Source organism: Diorhabda carinulata, chromosome 5 (genome assembly GCF_026250575.1).
Source record: "Diorhabda carinulata isolate Delta chromosome 5, icDioCari1.1, whole genome shotgun sequence".
NCBI classification, from domain to species: Eukaryota; Metazoa; Arthropoda; class Insecta; order Coleoptera; family Chrysomelidae; genus Diorhabda; species Diorhabda carinulata.
The window spans coordinates 18,904,607-18,926,776 of record NC_079464.1 but is presented as its reverse complement, the minus strand read 5'-3'; the positions used below and the strand labels follow the sequence as shown (position 1 = coordinate 18,926,776).

The following is a 22,170-nucleotide window of genomic DNA, read 5'->3' as shown; positions in this document are numbered from 1 at the left end:
TGCTTCACGCCCAGTGGTAATCCCTAATGAGATAATCTCTGCAAATAAGTACAACGAAGATTCTAGAATACAAAAGAAACAAGTACCAGAACGAAAACGATGTAAAGCACATGGTGGAACATGATTATATTACAGCAAAAAATTGTCTAAGCATGCTAAATGGACTGTTTTTTGTAGTTTTCTGAATAAAAAGAGTAATCAAATGCAAATTGATTCATTCTTGAAAAAATATTCTATACTATGAGTAAAATTAATAGTTATTTGTATGACAAGGACTGAAAGTGCTACTTTTTTGGACGAGTCCAAAAATTGCGAGACGAGCAAAAGACGAGTCCAACAAAGTAGTATTTCAGTCGAGGCATACACAACATTTTTAGACGACGCATAAGATCCAAAACTTTTTCAATTACAATGAAGTTGAAGTTTTTGATTTTTTTTCAGTGTACACTTGTTTTGTTTCTTTAGGAAATTGATGAGTTTTAGATATTTGTTGATGTGAACATCTTGTTTTATTACGAGAGTACTTTTTTTCTGAAAAATAAACGAACGCTACGTTTTCCCTTGGGTTTTTCGCCTTTTTCTAGTGACACCACTTCATAAAGAGCTCGTATTGTTTTTCGTACCTTGCACGAGATTTATCCGGCAACGAATTAAGAACGGCCGCATTGCATGGCGTGGACTCGAGTAACTCTTCATCGCTGTTAATTCATTTTATTTATTTTTTCATCATCATTCATTGTTATCCATTAATTCAGACAAAACTTCGGATAAAACAAATAATTTCGGAATATTAAAAATTTAAGGTTATGCAAAATCATCGAATTGAAACTGTCAACTGTCAACATTGAAGTGGCTAGAGTCACTCCAGAGTCACACCAGAACGTTCCGAAAGTGTTTTGCAGTACGGAACTGTCACCTTCACTATATGGATCACTCAAAACCCAACTTTCGGTATGTAAATGAATACAGAACGAAATGGCGTCGTCTAAAGAATTTTGTGTATGCTGATCACTCAGTGACAATTAATTAAGTAACCATTGACAATTTACTATGATATTCAATTGTCCTCACATTTTCTAGTAAAGACCCGTAGGTGTAAAAATCGAACTAAAACATGAAACAATTTTTAGTTCTAGATTTCACCTTTTCCTTCAATTTCTAACGTCCAAACGTCAAAAATAGCGAAAATGTCGTCACCATCTCACGACCGGACTAATTGCAGCTTCAAAACTATTTGAATGAGACTTGCATATATGTAATACTCCTATATGGACAGTTGGTATGGACAAAAAGTGATAAGTGACGAAACCAACAATATTTATTTTCTCTCTCGTTCAAGATACTTTATCTATACTGCGCATGCTTGAGAATGCGCAGAACCGAGCGGAATCTCGGAGGATAGAGAGAGAGTTATCATTCTGTCATTCTATGACTGATCAAATCATTTACATTCAATAAAGCATGAAAATTTAGCTATCAAAAAGATTTGTTCGCTTAAAACAAGCTGGTGTCGATTGGTGCAAGAAACTCTGAAAAAATTCGGAAAGACATTCTTGGAATTGAAATATCCAGGACTTTTGACCAATCCAAATCTTTCTCTATTGTTCTATACAAGGATATATTGAAAAATTCTTAACCTACTATAGAACCAAACAAAATTTCAATCTCCAGTTATTGTTATACCCTTATCTAAAAAATCAATCGTGATTACTTTATGGTAATCCCAAAAATTGAAGCAAGAACTTTTCCAGCAGATTTTTGGACCCAAAGTTCTTAAGTCTTGGAGAACCAGAGTGTCGCCATTCCATCGATTGTTGCTTTGTTTCTGGATTGTAGAAATGTACCCAAGTCACATCCATTCTAACAATTCGGTTTAATAAATCTACATCGTTTTCAAATCAATGACAGATCGTTCTACCCTTGTACGCTTTTGGTCAACATTCAAACATTTGGGGATCCATTTTGCAGCAATTATTCTCACGTCCAAATTGACGTGAACTATATGATGAACGCTTTCGTATATCAATGAAAAAACTAAACATTTTATTGGAAAAAAATTTTATTGGAAAAAGAACTTATTAAAAATACAAATTAATCTATTTCAACTTCATGAACTTCGCCGTAGACATCAGCCACGAGCGGGTCTGTTAAAACAGATCGATATTGACCGTCATACGAAACTGATCCCACTCTAAACATGTATTGAGGCTCGTCTCCTTTGTAAATTAAAACTGGCCTTGTCACGTAATACTTTTCAAATACATCCGAAGTATTCAAGCTTTTGTAAATGTATACCTATAGAAGAAAACATCGCTCAAAGAGTTTACTGTATGAATGTAGGTAATATGAAATTATAATATTAGTAATTCATATTAATCCTAAGCAAATTCTATTTTTGGATACTACAAAATATTTGACGCAGATCTTTGTATTCTGACTAATGTAATGCTTGAAGAAGCGATAAATACAGTTAGCGAAGAAAATAACAAAAGATTCTTTGATAATGTTTATGTCAAAAATTTCAACTGACTTTCACAGCTGCTGGCAACTGCTCCAAGTAGGGAAGGGCAAGGTCAAGAGCAGCTGCTGCCTCATTGTGCGAGACGTACCTCCCTCCCTCTGCTCACCTTGATTCATCGCTCACCCCTCCTCCTCGTCGCACTAAACCTGTTCATGAGTCACGTCTGCGATGATGTCATCATCTGTTAAAACTTCATCCATTCATTAGCGTCTGTTTCGACAGCATCCTCACCACCTGGAATGTTCTGTAACATAAGAATCAGGCTAACGATGTCATTTTTTATTCTTCAAATTCCAAAGATATCCTTAGTTTATTCAGCTGCCCATAGTTTATTCTCTAACCTTTTGTACCAAAGTGATGTCTTCAATTGAAGGTTTCAAAAACCGTTTTCGATACTTCAATTTCAGCGCCTGCAAAACTCCCTGGTTCATTGCCTTTATCTTAACGCAAATAAGTTCTTGAATGTCTCGGTGAGACGGTGCATTGTGGATCAAAAGGATAGCACATGGGAATAGATCATTTTCATTACTAAACTGACCGCCCGCTCAAGTCAAAAAACTATAAGTTATAAACAGTGACCTAGTTTGATGTCTCGTTTCCACGCTTGGTACAGTAAATGATATATTAAAACTTTTTTTTTGTATTATTTGTTCATATATTAACACTACGGACACGTTAAATTGCATTATTTTCGATTATTTTAGTTATTTCATCTAAATCGAACAATTAGCTGATCCGAACACTGTTTGATTCCAATTAATTCGGATTAGACGGACTCAACTGTAAATAATTGTAGACTGATTTTTTCACATCTTGCCAAAATATTGAAGTCGCTATTTTTTATAACCTCGGAATTAGACGAAATATTTCATTCAGAATTCTGTAACTAAGCTAGAGCTAAAGGCTTGGACAACTTTCATCCCTGTAATGCAGGAAACTCAACAATTTGAAAATTATATTGAACTTGCAAGGACTGTGGGGTGAAATATGAGCTTTAAACTACACTTCCTGCGTAGTCACTTGGTCACGTTTCCAGATAATTTAGAAGACATGAACGAATGTCTGTATCAGGATTTGAGTGTCTTGGAAGATTAGTATCAAGCTTCTTGAGGTACGAGAATGTTTGTCTATGGTTAGTCTCTGATATGTTATTACTTTCAATATTATCACACCAATGATTATTTTTGGATTTCCAGTGACGATTTAGTCTTCGGTAAATCTTACAAGAGCTCCAATTGTTCCGTGCAGACGCTACGAGAGTAGAAGAAAACAAGCATGCGCTGTTTACGTCTGCGAAACTCTCGCACTACACACTCCGCCATTATTGATATTCAGACGTCAGTCGGCGTTGTGCTATAGCCAATTGAACATAACCGCCTTTATTGGTGTTCCCGCTGAGTGTGATTTGCGAAGTGTGATGATGTGCATGATGAAAGGAACCAAGGATACAAATCTGTTATTTCAATTGACCTGGTTCAACGAGTTGATAGAATGGCTGAAGAAAATCACAGATTCACCATTATACTACTTAATCTATGGAATTTCCAGAAGTTTTAAGGTTTGTTTTGGCATTGGGGGCAACTTTCTTTGAAGAGGTTATTGAAAAGCTTATCCACATATATGACAAATGTCTCAATCTCTTCGGGAATTATGTCCAAAAGTACCAAACCATGTTGGTAGAAAGCGATGCTGATGTTTTCATTCGAAAAGACACGGAAGATGTCGTTCTTCCAACGTAGCAGAAGGATACATAAAAGAACCAATCCAAAGCTTACATCCAGTGATGTAACTGGTCAACTTTTTTTCAGTCCTTTCGCGTTTCTTGGCGTTAACAACTCCTCTTGTAGAGGATTTGGTTGGGTTTCTATAGTTTCGTGGTGTCCTCTCTTGAATGACTTCTTGTACAGGTCCACATGAATGGTTTGTTTTGATACATACCATAGAGCATCTATGGGGATCTCCGAATAATATTTCTATTAGATTTGGAAACGCAGCTTTATTGTTTTGTTTTCAAGTGAGACTTTAGATTTTCTCCCTATCAATCAATTTAGTCCTCTTGCTTTTATATCAAGTTGGTTTCTTTTTTTTGTGATGTGACGTTTCCAGTTAAGTTTTTCGTCTAGGTTCAGTTGGTTAATTAAGATTTCAGAAGTAGTAGTTTGGGGGATGATTTCTTTCAATTTCGTATAGCAGCTATTGATACCACACTAAGTCAAAAGCTTGTCCGATATCAAGTAAAACAAAAACAAAAATAATAATAAATCTACATACCTCATAATATAGTCTGTCAATAAAAGAAGGTACGTAAGGCTCTTTCCAATATAGCATGAAAGCACCTGCTTCTAGATTTGTTGATATTTTCACTTTATATGGTTCCAAAAAATTCGGAACTTTGTATGTGACAATTTTTGTGGCTTCTGAACCAGGAAAGTTGGTAGATACTTTTATATCAAACTTCGCTCCGTAATAAGTTTGAAAGGGATGACTAAAATCTACTCGGTTGCTAGGGGGCAATGTTATGATTGTATAATGAGTTGTCTCATGATCAAATAGAGAAATCTGGAATGTAAAAAGAACAATTACTGTTGCTTTCAAGTCATAACGGCAATAAAAAATGGAAATACAACTAGCTTCACATGAAGCCTTAAGAAATCTTAACTGAATCCTGAACCATGTATTTTCACGACCTCCATTTCCTCATTGGGAATCACCCACCCGGATCTTTTTTATCTGGCTATAGTCTACCGCATTTTCCTGAATCTATTCCTTTAATTTCTAGAGAATATTTTCCGGGTTATTCTGATTTATCTTCTTATCCATGGTATTACCCACAGATTCAATTAAATATATAACGTGGGCATTAAGCAAGAAACCCAACATACGAGGAATACTAGACAGAGTACTAAAAGGATGATATGAGAGCTGGAGCTGGGCGACTTAAGAAAAACTGAAAATTTGGAATTTAACAAGACTGGGATTGAGATGAGAAAAAGAAGTTTTGTGAACGGATTGTATAATGGTACAAGCGTCTGGTTTAAATGAAGTTTAGGTGAATGGTTAATGAAAATCAATGTACCAAACAAGCTCGCAAAGGTTTATTAGCCAGCTCAATGGAACATCTGTTAGAGATTTTATCGTGGAAGAAATTTGTCATTGTTATTTGGAATATTGTGAGTATTATGCGAAGTTATTGCAACGTTTGAGCGAAGAAATCAAGTATTTGGAGGACTCAGAAGCAATGATAGTACCAACAACTAAGCCGTTTAACCACTGGTAGGAATCGAACCTGTAGTAGAAATTCCTCTTTCAGAAATCGAGAAAAACAAAAAGATATGCTTCCAATCTCATGGCTGCAGAAAGGAAGAAACCTTCATAGGTAATAGGAAGACTTTGATTGGCACACGAAATCAATCTATATAAAGAAATTGTATTACTTTGTTTTGGCAATGAGATTCAGAAAAATAAAACGAAGACCGCGCTATAAGATACTAGATCTTCCTAGGGGGAGGGTTGCAAAGGGATCAGGTCATTCAAGACCAACATAACCTCTTCTTAGTATTGACTGGAAATGTATGTGATGGCCGACATGATCATAAACATCACAAAACAGATGGAGGGAACGACAGATTGACAGACGACAGTTGGCAGATGATATCCAAGATGAAGTACATCCAATTCCTTATGATGTCAATCTAAAATTATTTCACGCTCAAATGCCACCATCCCTACTTGCAGTTTTCGATAATTTGAAGTTCCGAATGTTCAATTGAGTGTGATTTTGTCTTTACGACCTTAACACGCAGCTTTATTTCATATTAACAACGAATTTTGGGAAAAGATGAACGATTTTCATTAATTGAACTAATAATCGTCAAAATCCACGCAATTTATTCAAATATTTCTAATTTTATATCTTTTATTATTTTATTTCATTTGTATTAGGAGATTATATGAATGAGGGCTTTGGTACGATAATAGACAACAAGGCACACAGATGACAGACATGATCATAAACATTGAAGAACAGACGACAGTTGACAGATGACATTCAAGATGGTGGACACCCAATTCCTCAAGCTGTCCATCCCTACTTGCAGTTTTCGATAATTTGAAGTTCCGAATGTTTAATTGAGTGTGATTTTGTCTTTACGACCTCAAGACGCAGCTTAATTTCATATTTAGAATGAAATATTTGGAAAAAGATTAATGATTTTCATCAAATGAACTACTATATCGGCGAAATCCACGCAACTTATTCAAATATTCCTAATTTTATATCTTTTATTAACTTATTTCATTTGTTTTAGGAGATTATATGAATCAGTTGATATCAAAAGCACCTTGTTCAAACGAACGTGATACAGAACAAGGGTTTATTCGCTGCAAAATTCTCCTACAGTTTATTTTATTCTCATTAAATTATTTACTTTAGAACTTAGAACTTTAGTCGTTAACGTACTGGAAATTGCATTGGAATCTAAAATATACCACATAATCATTGCAACATCTGTGAGACCTTATTCGACTAATAAACTAGGACTATTATATAAAAGTATTACCTTGGAGTACAGTTAATATACAATAATATACAAGGGTTGAGGTGAAAGCTAGGAAATTAGTTTTTCTCTTGAATTTACTAGTCCTATTGGCAAATGTTCTAGGAGGTTTACTACTTCACTTCTGAGATATGGTAACGTACTCAGAACGTGCTATTCTTCTCTGTGAAAAAATGGAATGGAATTCGTGACAAAACACCATCTAAAGCTACCATATTTCTAAGATGTTCAAAGAAGTAGAACTACACGCTTCAAACGATGTAGAAAGGTCTGGCACTAAAGCAAAAGCTTGAACTATGTTTAAAAGGCTATAAGGATTATTTATTTACAATTTGAACAGTAGAATACTGCATTCAGAAGTGGTAATACAGGTCTTGGAGACAGTCAACGAAAAAGATGTTAAGAAATGCGTTAACGCTTGAAACAAAACAGGATTTGTTCATGGAAGATAGTCGATTAACTAAGATGGAGTTAATAAAAGCCTAGAAATATGTTAAAAGTGGATTAGGATGTATTAAGGATGTGGTATTAATTTACAGAAACATCTGTGTTAAATTGGAATGAAAAATATTTTCATCTGCAGCTTTCTCAATAATATTTTAGACGTTTTAGAGGAGATTGAAAATTTGCATCATTTTGGGGTCTTCCTCTACTTATTTACACTTGATTTTGATGATTTTATTTCGCTGATCTATAGCTACCAAGTAGGAATCTTCAAATCCAGGATCCTACTCCAAAAATTGGGAATCAAGTTGAGGGCTGCAACCATCTCGGATTTCTGGTAAGTGTGTTCAGTATTGTTGTGATTTTTCAGATTACCTAGATGTAGAAATGAGTGAGAAAGATATGGTTAATATGGAAAACGATCATTTTTCATTGGAAAAACAAAACTTCCAATGCATCATCGAAAATTGTCACGTAAATGTTGTAGCATCTGCTTCATTGGTCAGAATTGACTTCTGACTGTTTTCGGTTCTAAAAAATGCTAACTAGATCGAATGTGTTTAAATCTATGGAGGGAATAGAATATTTTTCAAACTCAAAAATTGTTTTTTCCTTATCGAACTAATTAAAAATTCAGTTACGAGTAACGAGTTTTTCCCATAATTTGTGACACCCGGTAGAACGAAATCAACTTTCGAAGCAGGATATATAAACATAGTAATCTAGAAAATTTTCATTATAATGTTCAAATTGGAATCTTGTTAACTATTTGTGGAAATTTTACTAGTGAATTTTCCAGGGAAATATTTTGAAGCTACAATTTGTTTTTCAATCAATAACTAATATTTCGTCGTGCTATTTCAACAGACATAGAGAAAATATGAAAATAATCGAAACGAACGATTTTACAGAAACATTTTCGATTATAATCCATTCATTTATCATGTGAGTTTACCTTCAGTATCTGAAGACGATAACTTGGTTATCGAAACGTGCCTCAGACAGTGTAATTATGGATAAGAAAGAAAAAACTTTCGTGCAAATGATAGATCCACGCTTATTCTGAGTAATGAGGTATACAAGGTGTCCCTGGTTAGGTTAAACGGCTCTTGTAAGAACTAGAGGAATCTCAATTCAAATTTTTACTTCTTGAGGTATAACCCTGCTGGACTAAAGCCTCATATCAAGTTTTTGAAAATCAATTATACCTCGGAAATCCTTCCAATATCTCGATTCTACTACATGTTTTTTTCTCTTCAGCTGCGAACGTGTTTGTCGAAATTCCTGATGAAGCAGGGGATGTGAAGAATATATGTTCGTTGACTTTTGCGGAGGTTGAGCACTCCAGGGAATCTTCATGTTTTCATTTTTAAGGGTTTTCCCTAAAGGATTCAAATCCGAAGATCATTTGGGCCAGATAATAATCAACCTCTCCATGAGGGTGGTTAAGCCAGATATCTAACCACGGGATAAGTTGATGAATCAATCTTCTATTGGTTGAGGCGTCCCATAAAATTTTTCACCTACCAATGCTATTTCCCATATTTTCGTTAGAAAATTCTAGACATAATCCATGTTTATATACCTTCGAAAATATTGAATGTTTTCATATTTAATACATAAATTAACATTAATCATTGTATTTTACAAATTCGCTGCGAACATACAAAAAAACATTGATGGATCTAAGGATATGTTCAAAGTGCTCGCCGCGAACAAGCTAATCAAATATGTATAAATGTATAAACTCAACATCTCAGGCGTGACTGATCTAATCACAAAAATAATTCGTCTGTTTAAATCATCTCATGGTGATGAGGCGTTGCTCCATCTTGCTGATCTTGTGGGCTTCCGATCAGAAGTTTATCAAAGCTGAAACAACATTATTTTGGAAAAGCTGTAAAGATTTGTCTCCATTCAAGTTGTCACCAAAGAAAAAGGCACCTACGATATAAATTCCAGTATCTTCTTCACAAAAATTGACTTATTCGGGATATTATGAATATATTATCTTTAACAGGAGTCGTTTCACCTGTCCAGGTGCACAAGATGTCGATTATGAAGATGAGTCAAATTGTACAAATAAATATCGATGAAAAAATAAAGGTTATACTACACATAGCAAGCATAAAGAAGATTCAACTTCAGAATAGGATTGAATTCAATGATCTAACGCTTTTTATTACTACAAATGAAGTCAAATAAGAAAATAGTTACTATAAAACATTTCTCTACGCTCTTTTGGAAATCATGACGACAAAGGTTTGCAGATACATAACATAGATAAACAACAGTGGACAGGGGATTCTGAGGACGCAATATAAAATGATAAAAAGAGGTGATACACATATGATTCCAAGATAACTGGCTTGATTAGAGCAGACTTTGCGGAAGACACTTAAGAAGAAGACTTTTTTCTCGCTTGGAGAACATACTACATTCTTCTAATCCGCTGGTGGAATGTGAATAAAAGTCGTAACTCCTGAAACGGTTCCTCCAGGCTTATCCTGGAGTGCAAAAAAGTTGTACAAGAGCTGGTTATCGATATTGAGTCCAGTTTGATGCCTGATTATTCAGGCAATAACAACAGCGATGATGCCGATTTGCTTGTCAGATTGGGATCAGTAAAAGCACCAAGGGAAACCTATTTTTAGTACATCTAGAAAAATAAATTCTACGAAGATGGTTGTACGCATCTGACACGAGATGGAGCTTCTGCTATTTTCTCCAAATCAAGTGCCAATTTCTACTGGTTGTTTGGCTTCTAACTGGATACGATCTTCATGTTAAAAACATTACGCACAATCTCCAATGTTGTGCATGTTGTACGAACCTTTTAGTTTACCTAGTAAAGTTCAAATCAAGGTTCCTACGGTCTGTTTCTTGGTAAATACTTTGATTGTTCTGAAAGTTTTTCCTCTTCTTCATTTCTGTTTATGTTTCAATCAATTTTATTATTGGTTCGCATTGCCGCACTCACGTTTGATAATAAAAATAATCAAAAACTATTTTTGAAGCTGTAATCACTATAAACATATATTTGGGGTTGGGGTTAGTTATCTTGGATAAGCGCTATTATCGCTGGCTGGTATTAGTGCAGGTAAAATAGGATTAAGCCCGAAATTAAATTGGGCGCTTTTCATTTTCTACATTCTCAGAGGTTTTTGGTTACTGAATAAGACTAGGAATTCTTAACAAAATTTCGAAAACTTGTACGTTAAGAAAATTTAGTGATGCGAATAACTCAAAAAATGTAGAGCACAAAATTTTCTATAAAAAAGTTTTCTGATTATTTTTTCGTTGGAGCGACGCTGAGAGCACGAACATGCGCTCGCGAATTCCCGCCAGTGTGAATTCAAGCTAAATTACGTACATGGAAACTGTTTTTGCGGTTTGTTTCTAATTTCTCATAATTTTCAGGTTATTCGCGTTTCAAAATGTTTTCGAGGGTTCCAAGATTTCGAAATTTTGTTAAGAGTTGCTGGGCTTATTCAGTATCCCAAAACCTTCCAGAATCTAAAAAATTAAAACCGCCCAATTTAATTTAAGGATTTAGCTCAAAATAGCTCAATTTTTCTGTACTATATGTGAACTGTTTTTCTCAGAATCATAAATGTTTGAATGCTTTTACCGACATAAACGTTGGAACTGCATTACATAATTCATTTTAACGATCTCTCTAGTGAAATGGATGCTGCGAAAGGATTAGACTCAAAAATATTTACCTACAGCAAATAAAATAGGTCTCGTGTGAGGTTACTTCATTCTATATTATGAATAAATATAATAAATGTGAAATTCAATTGAATTCATTTGGTTTCGACTGCATAGGGTATACGCAGCTCATACTGAATATTGTCCAAAGATGATATTGAATCAGAAGAACAGAACTCATTTATTTCATTAATTACCTGTCATATGTCAAAATATTATGGTACAGGCAAAAAGTTGCTGCTTATTCAATACTAAATCCGTATCCTCGATTTTTGCAATTTCTCATTTTTCTTAGTGTAGAATCACAACAATTTTCTATTGTTTTCCGAGTATATTTCTGTGATGATCCTCTATGCGTCACGATACTTCAATTTATACAGCTAACAGTCTGTCATTTGTCAAACAACCTTTTCTTTATAGAACTGTCAATACAGCCTGTCATTTGTCATATATTTATTCAAATAAAACTGTGGAACTATCGTTTCTCAAAAAATTCTCATCCGTAACTTTTACAAACATTGCACAATGATATTTCTTTTTTGCAAAATTATTAATAGTTAGACTTTTTATTGACTGGCTGTCTTTTCTCAAACATCATTTTTTGTATATAACTTTTATAAGGATTCATATTTCTTAGTGTAGTTTTTTTGTGGGTAAAAAATGTGAATTGCTTGTGAATGAGAAAAATTCGACTAGTGTATGGGATCCAAAAACTGATTTTTTTATTACAGGAAAAAATTGAAAAATAAAATGCTTAGAATTATTTTTTTCGAATTCGCTAACAACCTATACGCTAATGTGAAAGATATCTGATTTTTTTATTCCAAAAATATGTAAATTATTCCGATTTTACCCTTTTTTGAGAGGTCTTGGTGAAACCAGAGCACCGCACTTGGGAGGTGAAACTTCTTTATCTTACCAATAGCGAAAGAACGGAAAATTTGGGGGTATTCATGTGAAAAAGTTTCGAACCTATTGTTTGACAGACGAATCATTTTCCATTTCGACAATTCGAGCTCTCACACGTCAGCTCAAACTGAAACGTTTTCGAACAGTCTAAACAGCGAATTGATGGATCCGCCGTACAGTTTTGGTCTTTCCAAACCTTCACGAAAACTTGTAGTAGCTCAGGTACATCTATGAAAATTTAAAAAAAAATTTATGTCTAAACGCACCTTAATACACAGGGCTTTTGACCTTTCCAAACCTTTACAACCTATTTAAATTATTTTGTAATAATATATATAATGACAGTACTAAGTTTTGTATCAGAAATTACTTATATTTCTATACATTCCCTAATTAGTAATCTTTTTTATTTTCTTTGATTTGTAAACTTGTAAATACTACTGATGAATCGGTAGAAAATCCAAAACTGCTGTATAATTCAAGTCCAAACTAGTTTCACTAGCTTGTAACGAAAAACCATTGAAGGAATACTTCAAAATCAATTGAAAATTCTATTAGAAGTAACTCACGACTGAGTTTCTATTTGATTTGAGTTTAAATTTAAAAGTTGGTAGATGGTGATATTGATGATAGTTGTTAAAGTTTTTTGAAATTAGTACGATTTAGATATACAAGAAAATTGCATAGCCAGTGAGCTAAATATTAACCAATAAATATATATAGTTCAGAGAAGTTAGGTAAAAATTGTTAAATATTACGAATTACGAATCTTTTTTTTTTCGATTCCAGTGGACAATATCTCGAAATTTATGAAAATCATCGAATGAATAGATATTGAATCATATATATATATATATATATATATAGAAGTGCGTTTGAAATATAATCGATTCGAAAGCTGTTAATCTCGCGTTTGTCTGTTTCGAAGGTTGCAGCCTAATTATTTGTTAGCTTCGTCATTACTAACACATTTGACATATGAACTTCGTTTTTAGTAGCTGCTCTAGCAGAACTAGTTCAAAAAGTGTACACCAAAGCGTTCTTTGTACCAGAACCATCGCTAGTGACGCTGTTCTTAGTAGCAGTGCAAGAGAACTAGTTCCCCAGTTTATTGCACTACTTGATCTAGAGATAGTTCAGCCAGTGCAGTGCAAGACAGTGCAATAAGTGTAAACCGGATGTAAAATATTAAAAAGTACTTAATCGTTTTACATTATTCTTGATACTACAAGGTCTGAATCACATCAAATAACTTCAAATACAACAATTAACAAATTGCATTTCTATATTACATCGTTCTTTGTATCCGATCGATCTAATTCTATACACTCATGAACTTGCCTGCACTGATCCAGTTCAGTACAGTTCCAGTGCAGCTACCAAGAACAAACAAGACGGCAATATTAATTTATCTTGACAATTGACATTGACAGTAATGACATATCTTTATTACACTAACGCCACGATTGGTAAGTCGCAGAACTAAATTTGTGTTGCCGAAATTTACATGCAAGTTGATATTCTTATTTGGTATATTTTGTGGTAAAAACTGTTATTACTTATTGATAGATTATTATCTATAAAGGTGTTTACGAATTGTTTTCATCCTGAACAAATGAACTATAATAATATAATGTTTGAAAACAACAATTTAAAAATCGGTTTTATTCTAAATCGCACTTACAACGTATCCAATCGTTTGTCCAATATTTGCACACGAAGCCGACCACTTAATAAATAAACATGGTGGATTTTGAGGTTCGAATTCGACCTGCAAATTTTGCGGCGGGGCTTTACGATCTAAATAGGTGACGACGCTTCGAATGTTGTTTAAATTAATTTTATATTCGTCACCGACGCTCACAGCAAAACTGTATTGGGTACAAAAATCCAAGTTTTCAATTAGGACGCTTTCGTTTGTTGTCAAAAGTTTTGGTACTGAAAAAAAAACAAATAATACAGAGCTTGATAAAATTATTTTGATTTGAATTACGATGACGTTCAGAGGTACATTTATTATATTATCAGAACCATATACATAATGTCATCTATCAAAAATCTTCGACATATAAATTCAGTTGATTGTATATCAAAAAAATTCTAGAATGTATTGTTTACTTGGAAACAAAATTAAAGAAACCAAGGAAAAGTTACGTGATTAGTAGGTATACTAAAAATTCTTTGTCCAATAGATTGATTTATGAATGATGATTTGCTTTTTAAAATGATTACATTAATGTACGAGAATGGTTCCAGAAGTAACTGGCTTGACCTAGAGATGGCGGTAGTTGCTTGAAAATCGTTTCAAGTTTGAAGACGCCACGTTGTTTAGTATTTGCTTGGTAATAGTATACGTTTTTAGTGAATTGGTCATCAACAATGAAGAGGTGATGTCTTTTTGACGAGGGTTGCTTTTGAAGTGTTTAGAATTGACCAATAGCTAGCGTTGTGGACGTGACATGACTGTATTTGTGAAAATTGACGTTTGTTAACGCGAAATCAGTGGCAATTTGGAAATTGACTCAGTTATTGGTAGTGAACGTTTAAAAGAAGAAGGTTTGTATCAAAATGCAAATCACCTGTGGAGGCTAATGTTGGATGATTTTTAATGATATAAAAGTCAATAAAAATTCATGAAATCGCTTCTTGCAACTTCAGGTAATTATGCATCATCAGAGAAAACTCCCTTACAATTGGTTTTCGTTCATCAACGATGAATGTCGAAAAGTTCAGCCAAAATCGATTGTTATATTGCAATAAAATAGATTTTGTATGAACATTTAGATATAAAAATATGGATTCCACATAAACCACATAACAAAACTGAATATCTGAAGAAGATAAATTTCGTTTTTTCACCCGATTTATGACCAAGTAACTTTTTCTTGTTTCCAATTTTCGAGAAAAAGATGCGTGTATACCTTAAAAAGCTATCGAAGACTCAAAATAATGTTTCTAAGATAATAATCTGAATTTAGTATTATCTCGATCGTCTTGTTGCGAGCATCAATTCTTCTGAATAGACAAAATCTGGTTAAATCTGGTGATACGTCTGGCCAAAACACTTTCATGTCCTATCCACGGATCCGCGAACATTTACGAATTGATATTCCAAGAAAAATAGTGTCAAAGTTATTTCCAGTTTGGGTTAACCAATTTTTTGAAGCAATATTGTATAGAGTCTTCAAAGTTCGGTGATACTAAATGGTATTTTATTTCAAAGGGGTCTAGCTTTGTCCGAAGGTTATAGCGATTCAAATAAGGCTCATCAAGTAGATGAAATAATCATTGAACACCGTGAGATCAATATTAAAACTCATGAAGATTCTGCAAATGAGGACGATGGAGATATGTTTCATTATTTAAAAGGTAGACAGCTACAGGGACTTGTGCAAATCAAACTGTCAAATTCGGCGACTACTGACAAAAAATTCACCCCTGAGGTTATTTATGAGAAATCTCTTAGTCATACAGGGCAGTACGAAAAAACTACATCTGGATAAATGATCATACCGAAATCAAAGGTTATTCAGAACACATTTTTCCTGGTGCAAATTATTTCCAATACAATAACTCGTGATATGCAAGAGAGACTCAAAAATATGGAATTTTTTCAAGCCAACCAGATCTAAAAATTACGCAAACCGAAATTGGACATGCTAATGAATATTCTTTGATCAGGATTTAGAGGATGATGCACAAAATATAATGTTCAGTATGTAGCGAAATCGTTTTCGCGAATCCAAAGGTACTTAACACAGTGTTTACATCACCACTACACTAACACACACAATTACACAGTCCGACGAGCGTTTCGACGAGACTGAAGACTGAAGTGCGTTTCGATAACCAACTTATCGTCTTCAGAGAATGAAGGTAATTTCATTGCAAATTGTGAGAGAAGCTTCAATAGGGACAAAGGGCCAATTCCTCACAACCCACTATATAGTTTATCAATGGGAAAATTCACTATAAGATTGGTGAGTCAAGTTATTAGGTCTTTGTTTGCCTTCAGGTGGTGAGAACGTGTTTTCGTTGGTTTTCTTAATTCAATCGTGATAACACTTCGTTAGGGGATGAATTACCTGTTGTGCCAAGAAACATCGATGATGGGCGTAAACCGATCACCGTGAAACAAAGTGTGAGATTGAGGCATACTTTGGTATTGGTTCTATTTGCATTTATTCACTATCGGGTGTTTCAAAACGAGCAAAATCCAAGAAGAGTTGTCCTGGATGTACTTTGTACAAAATAAAAGGAATTAATAGGAATTAATATGAAATTTTTGGCTTGGATTGTGTGTAAATGAGTAAAATGTCATCTTATTCTGTATAAAATAATGTATCACCTTTCAATTCGTCATCATTTTTTCCATAATGAACCCCGTAAGTGACGTTTAAATTTAAATCATACAATTTCCTTCCCCATATCAGCTTGACGGCGTTACCGATCCCAGGTGGCAAAACGACGCGAAGTATTTCGACGCTAATTATTGGTATGCTGGAAGTTAAGTTGAACGCGGATGTTTCTGTAGAAGACGACAGCTGTGACGATGACATCGTGTTAATATCCGGATCTTCGTCAAGTGTAACATGCTGAATCTGAAAATTCCTCATTATTTGAATGAAATAATAAAATAAAATTTATTCAATCGATATTATCAGTTATAATATTACGAAAAGAACCGATTATTTAAGATTTCACGAGGAATATAATCTAGAATTTTCTATATTAAGTTGATGAAACACGTAGTAGCTTACGAGGATGGTTCCAGAGGTACCTGGTCTAAGAAACAAAACTTTTGAAAAAAAACTTCTTTAAGCTCCAACAACACTTTCTTCTTAGCCAAATGCGGTCGTTTTTGGTTGATTTCTTCGCTTAAACGTTGCAATAAGTTTGCATAAAACTCGTCGTCGAAAGTTTTTCCTTTCTGAAGGTAATTAATGTGAATTATCCCATAAAACCTACACCATAACCTTACCAGCAAATGGAAGGGTCTTTGTCTTCTTTGGAGCTCATTTTCCCTTTTCAGTTCATTGTTTTGATTGTTATTTTGTTTCTGATGTGAAGTTATGGACCCATTTTTCATCCATAGTTATGAAACGGCTCAAAAATTCGGCTCTAATATAATGATATTTTTAAAGCAACTACTACCAGTAGGTCAGGCCTGGACCATTCTCTTACCAACTGAACTATTAGATAAACACGATTTTCAAAACTGATGTTAGTATTCATTTTTCTAATCCCGAAAATCTGTTTGTCATAATTTTTAATACCTTAATGTGAATAGAATACTGCCCTTTACTTTGAAATCCGTTAGAATTATTTGCAGTTCTACAGCCTGTGTTTTGTAGTCTTGTGGTATCCTAAGAATACTATGAATCTCTTATTTTTCAGGCATCTAATTGTCGAAAAATTTCCCTGGACTCTCCCTCAATACCTCCCTGACCTCACACAGTAACATCCAGAGGACCCCAAATAGCCCCAGTCTAGACTTTTGTATAGTTTTTCCAATATCAATTGCAAAAGAGAGTTATGCGAGGAAAAATCAATGTTTCATAAATACGTACGATACTCTGACCAAATTAAGAAAGCGTCAGTCCACGTGGACTCATCATCTCAACTGTTTACCAATGGAAACATTGAATCGTAAACATGCATTTCTATTAACCGAAGCTGTCGGAAAACGTATGTACACAATTTCTTCGAAATATTCCTGCGATTAGCAGTGGCGACGCTTGGTGAGATTTATTTAATTCATACATTTCTTCCAGTTTCAAGTAGGACTATAGTTAAGTGCATTTGTCGAAATAGCTATGATAATTTAAGATAATTAGATTGCCTTTTAACGAATTTTCAACGAAACTGGATGAAAAGTCACTAAGCATAATGAAAGTCGCCATTTGCCCTTATGTGACGAAAATGATGATTAATTTCATCTTTTCTTTGTTATACTATAATTTGTTTTATTTTGATAGAGTTCTCGTCTAACTTTTAACATTATTTTGGAGATATAACAACTTTTTTCATTATTTTTAATAACTTTTTTTTTATCTAATTTACTAGAATAATTTATGTATAAAACCATCCCACTAATTTATTGTCGTATACCTGTGTTGCATGTCATTCTGGTAATTTTTATTTCCTTTTATCGCGTGTTTCTGACAAATTGTTGGTTGGACTTTAATTAGTTTGATGCTTTCGGAATTAGTTACGAGATTCATTCCAAAAAAAAAAAATTAATGAAGGCTGAGCTAACGCAAACTTTAGATTTTGTTTTATGTTACTTGCTTGCCTTAAGCGAGTTCCTCGTATTTTTCGGTCTTCTTATATTTTCGAGAGAGGATTGTAAAAGGGGAGCATTAAATTGTAAGTTTCAAAATATATGTGACATTCTTTTTGATAAGTCGAGCGGATACGAACCAAAGAACTTTACCGAAAGATTGAATTCAAAAATATATGTATGCGCATATATTTATACAGAATGTATGGCTTTTTAAAAAAAAACGGAGAAACAGAATATTATAGTTGGTTAAATATGTTTGAAATTGAACTACCAAATTATTTATTACATTGTTCCCCATTCTCATATACGGGGTCTTTCAAAACGTTCGCATGCGAGTTATATCACATAGATTAATCGCAAATTGAAAATAAGGTTTATCCAATCAAAGCTTGTGAAAAGTTCCTCCCTATCGAGCGGTCGAGAGAGCCATAAAAGTATTTAGCTGCTGCAGCATTTTTGAACTTTGCATTATAGACATGTGATTGTTTGGTAATTTTTAATCGATTTTTTTCGCTTAATGCAGTGATATAACTCGCATGTGAACGTTTTGAAAGACCCCGTATATTCACATCGTGATGTTCTTTTTATTTACATCAAAAATTTTCAACCAGAAAATAATAGATTGAAGTTATACACACATGTTTATATACTATAATAACTTTTCAGAATCAACGATTTCCAGGAAATCTCTAATTCGCCTTGAACAAACAAAAATGTCTTTATGAAAACAATAACAATAAAAATGTTGTGAACAGACGTTTTAAGAAATAAAAAATTTACCAAAGACTTCCGCCAAACTCTAGATTCAATTAATATATTAGAACAGGACCGGCTTGACGGTCTATATAACTGATTTAGTCACAATATACGTATAAGAAACTTTTGATTTTTCCTATTTAATAAAGTGATCAAAACCTCAATTATAGATATCTTAATCTTTGTTGTAAGTCTTCTATGGTTCTTTCTAAATCGCCGGACGGATGTTAGCCGTGTTTATTGGTGTGGTTGATTTGAACGATTGTGTTATCGTCGGCGATATTTACAGTTTCGTCGATTAGATCGTTGATATACAGAAGGTGAAGACCGGCGTTGACTTCAAACCTTTCCGAAGTGTGTCCATCGATAGCGAACTGGATGGTTCAGTCTTTAACAAAGCAACTAAGCTAGTCGATGAGTGAGTACGAGTCTTCGATTTGTCCAGTGCGATTCTTCATATTTCAGCCCAAACGTTGATGATATAGACCAGGAGGTTCCCGGTTGATCCAAGTTAACAAAAAACCGTATTGGTATGGACCTTGATGAAGTTAGCAGACTCAAGATATCTCAAGATTTTCTGGTTAACTATTTTCTCCATGATGGCAATGGCTAGGACTAAAACAATCGGACAATAGTTATTGGGAATCGTCTTCTTTCGTAAAGGTTAAACATGACCAATTTTCCAATCTACAGTAAACTTCTTTTATATGATGGAGAAAAGAGTTTGCATAAGATTGATGATATTCCATCTACACTACTCGCTTTATTGTTGTTCAAATTTTTGAGAAATGTTTCCACACTCCGGTTTCATAGAAGTACCAATTCCAGAGTGGTAGTTTTCACCATAAAGAATTGAACTTGGAGCAAACAAGGGATCCAACAAATCCGCTTTAATTTCTATCACCTCCCTACTTTGTTTTTTATGTCAATCTTCTTTGGATTGTGTTATTTTCTTCTTTATTACTTCCTGTACTTCTTTTATTCTAAAACTAATTCTCTTTTGTTGTTTCGTACTATCCTTGTTCTGCTATTTCATACAACATATCGCCGCATTTTCATTCATCTGTTTCCTAAATTCCAGTTTCTAGTTTTTATATCTAAATCTCTGGATTTTGTATTTTTTACTCTCTGATATTATCTCCCCTTCTTTCATTTTATGTATTGGTATTTTCTTGTACTGTATTTCTTTTATTTCATCCACTATTTCTAGATCAATCTTTGCCGATACTCTATCCAGTATATTTTTCCTCTTTCGTATATTCTTGGACGTATTTTTTCCGTATGAACAATGTACTCTATTATATTTCTACCCTCGTATCTTCAGCTACAAATGTGTATCTTTCGTCTAATGGTTCCGATCAGTAATTCGTTTGTTTGACAAAACTCCAGTAATCTTCATCCATTTATATTTGTTGATCTCCCGCTTTATTTTCCTACACTTTCCATACCTCTTTCCACGTTTTTCTCCATTTGGGCATCTCAATATCTCATGATAATTATTTTCTGTTATTTCTTTTTCCTCTATGCCTTCCACCATGAAATATACTGTACCTTGTCAGGACCCATTACCTCCCTCCTTATTATTTTGATATTGCGTTTCTCCATTTCCATTCGTACTTCTTCCTTCCTAATTAGCGTTGTTATGTTCCATGTTGTATTAATTCCTTTCTGTTTTTCTTCTCCTCCATTTTCATTTGTACCTCTTTCTTCCTAATTATTGAGGTTATGTTTCATGTTGTACTATTGTTTTTCTTATTTCCGTTGTTTTCATTCTTGATCATTTTTTTCTTTTCTCATGTTTTAGCTATTGTTTGAGTTAATATTATCGTCTCCTCTATTTTTATATTCTCCGTTTGTTATTGTACTGTATTAGAATTATTTACATTATTTCGATTAGTTTCACATCTACTTTTATGTTTATTATGCCTAAATCTAATAACAATATATCAATAAATTTAAGGTTGATCAACATTTGGAATAAACTTGATTGTCTGTCAAAAAATTGTTTATTTTTTTTGTACTATTAGTGAAAATAGTAAATAAAAACTTACTAGTAAAAAAATATGAAAACAACAACACATCAACAACATTCCTACTAAATGTTACCTTCGCATTATATGGTAAATGAAAAAAAAAATGATCAAAACGGAAGTGCAACTATTCCAATGTCAAATTCAAATAATAATCCGACAAAAACATTTTATAATTAGTTGTAACTGCCGTGAAAATTTCATTAACGCTTCTATTTACAGTTTACCTACAAATAGTACAAGAAAACAAGTCCTCAAATGAGTTCCTGAGCTTTGAAGTATCCCAAATTGATTACTTCGATAATTCGAACCTCTGTATAATTCAAAGTTATCACTAATCTTAATATTTCGAATTAAATAAATAGATTTTAGTGCAAGCAAAAAACCGACGCGTTAATTTTTAAATTATCGGCATCAAACACTCGACAATTCGTGAAGAATAAGTCGCTTTCCTTATAAATATATCCATTACTCAATAACTCGTGTGACTGCCAGCTAGATCTGGACTATACGGTGGATGAGGAAACAATTTCACTGGAGTGTAATTCGTTCAATTTAACCATCGTTGCCATCGACTTTGTCTTTATAAAACAGTGGTTTTTTCTTCGAAAAATGAGGTCGTTTTTCCTTGATTTCTGCATTCAAATGATCCAACAACTCTATGTGTAGATATTCGATGAAAAATATTTCATCCACATCCAGAATACTGCAGCACTAGCCTTCTCAGCTGACTGTTATGTCCATGGACGCTTCGGACATGGTTCCCCAACTGCAGTCCATTCAGATGATGATCTTTTGGATTCCGGAGCGGTGTTATGGATCCATATTTCATCCAATGTCACAACAGTATTCCGAATCATCAACACGTTGTTGTCTGTGAGTAAACGCCGCACCCATTTTGAAAAAAAGCTTCCTCATGCCTTCTGATATCATTATGGCCTCAGCTATCTCACG

At 33.8% G+C, this 22,170-nt stretch overlaps 1 protein-coding gene across 1 annotated transcript; it reads right to left on the bottom strand.

Moving 5' to 3' along the window:
- Window positions 1-2,041: 2,041 nt before the first annotated feature.
- LOC130894091 (uncharacterized) lies at window positions 2,042-21,284 on the bottom strand. Its single transcript, XM_057800669.1, has 5 exons — window positions 21,238-21,284; window positions 16,493-16,745; window positions 13,829-14,082; window positions 4,793-5,080; window positions 2,042-2,295 (listed from the first exon to the last, which is right to left on the bottom strand). The coding sequence occupies exons 1-5, from the start codon at window positions 21,274-21,276 to the stop codon at window positions 2,092-2,094; spliced, it is 1,038 nt and encodes a 345-aa protein (XP_057656652.1). The 5' UTR covers window positions 21,277-21,284; the 3' UTR covers window positions 2,042-2,091.
- Window positions 21,285-22,170: the final 886 nt, after the last annotated feature.

What these genes read in the sequence shown, in the direction of transcription:
- LOC130894091 (XM_057800669.1), bottom strand. Translation starts at nt 21,276, where the DNA reads ATGTTGTTGATGTGTTGTTGTTTTCATATTTTTTTACTA. An exon ending in AAATGATGACGAATTGAAAG is followed by an intron (nt 14,083 to 16,492) that starts GTGATACATTAT and finishes TTTTTTTTTCAG; the next exon opens with TACCAAAACTTTTGACAACA. An exon ending in GACAAACGATTGGATACGTT is followed by an intron (nt 5,081 to 13,828) that starts GTAAGTGCGATT and finishes TTTACATTCCAG; the next exon opens with ATTTCTCTATTTGATCATGA.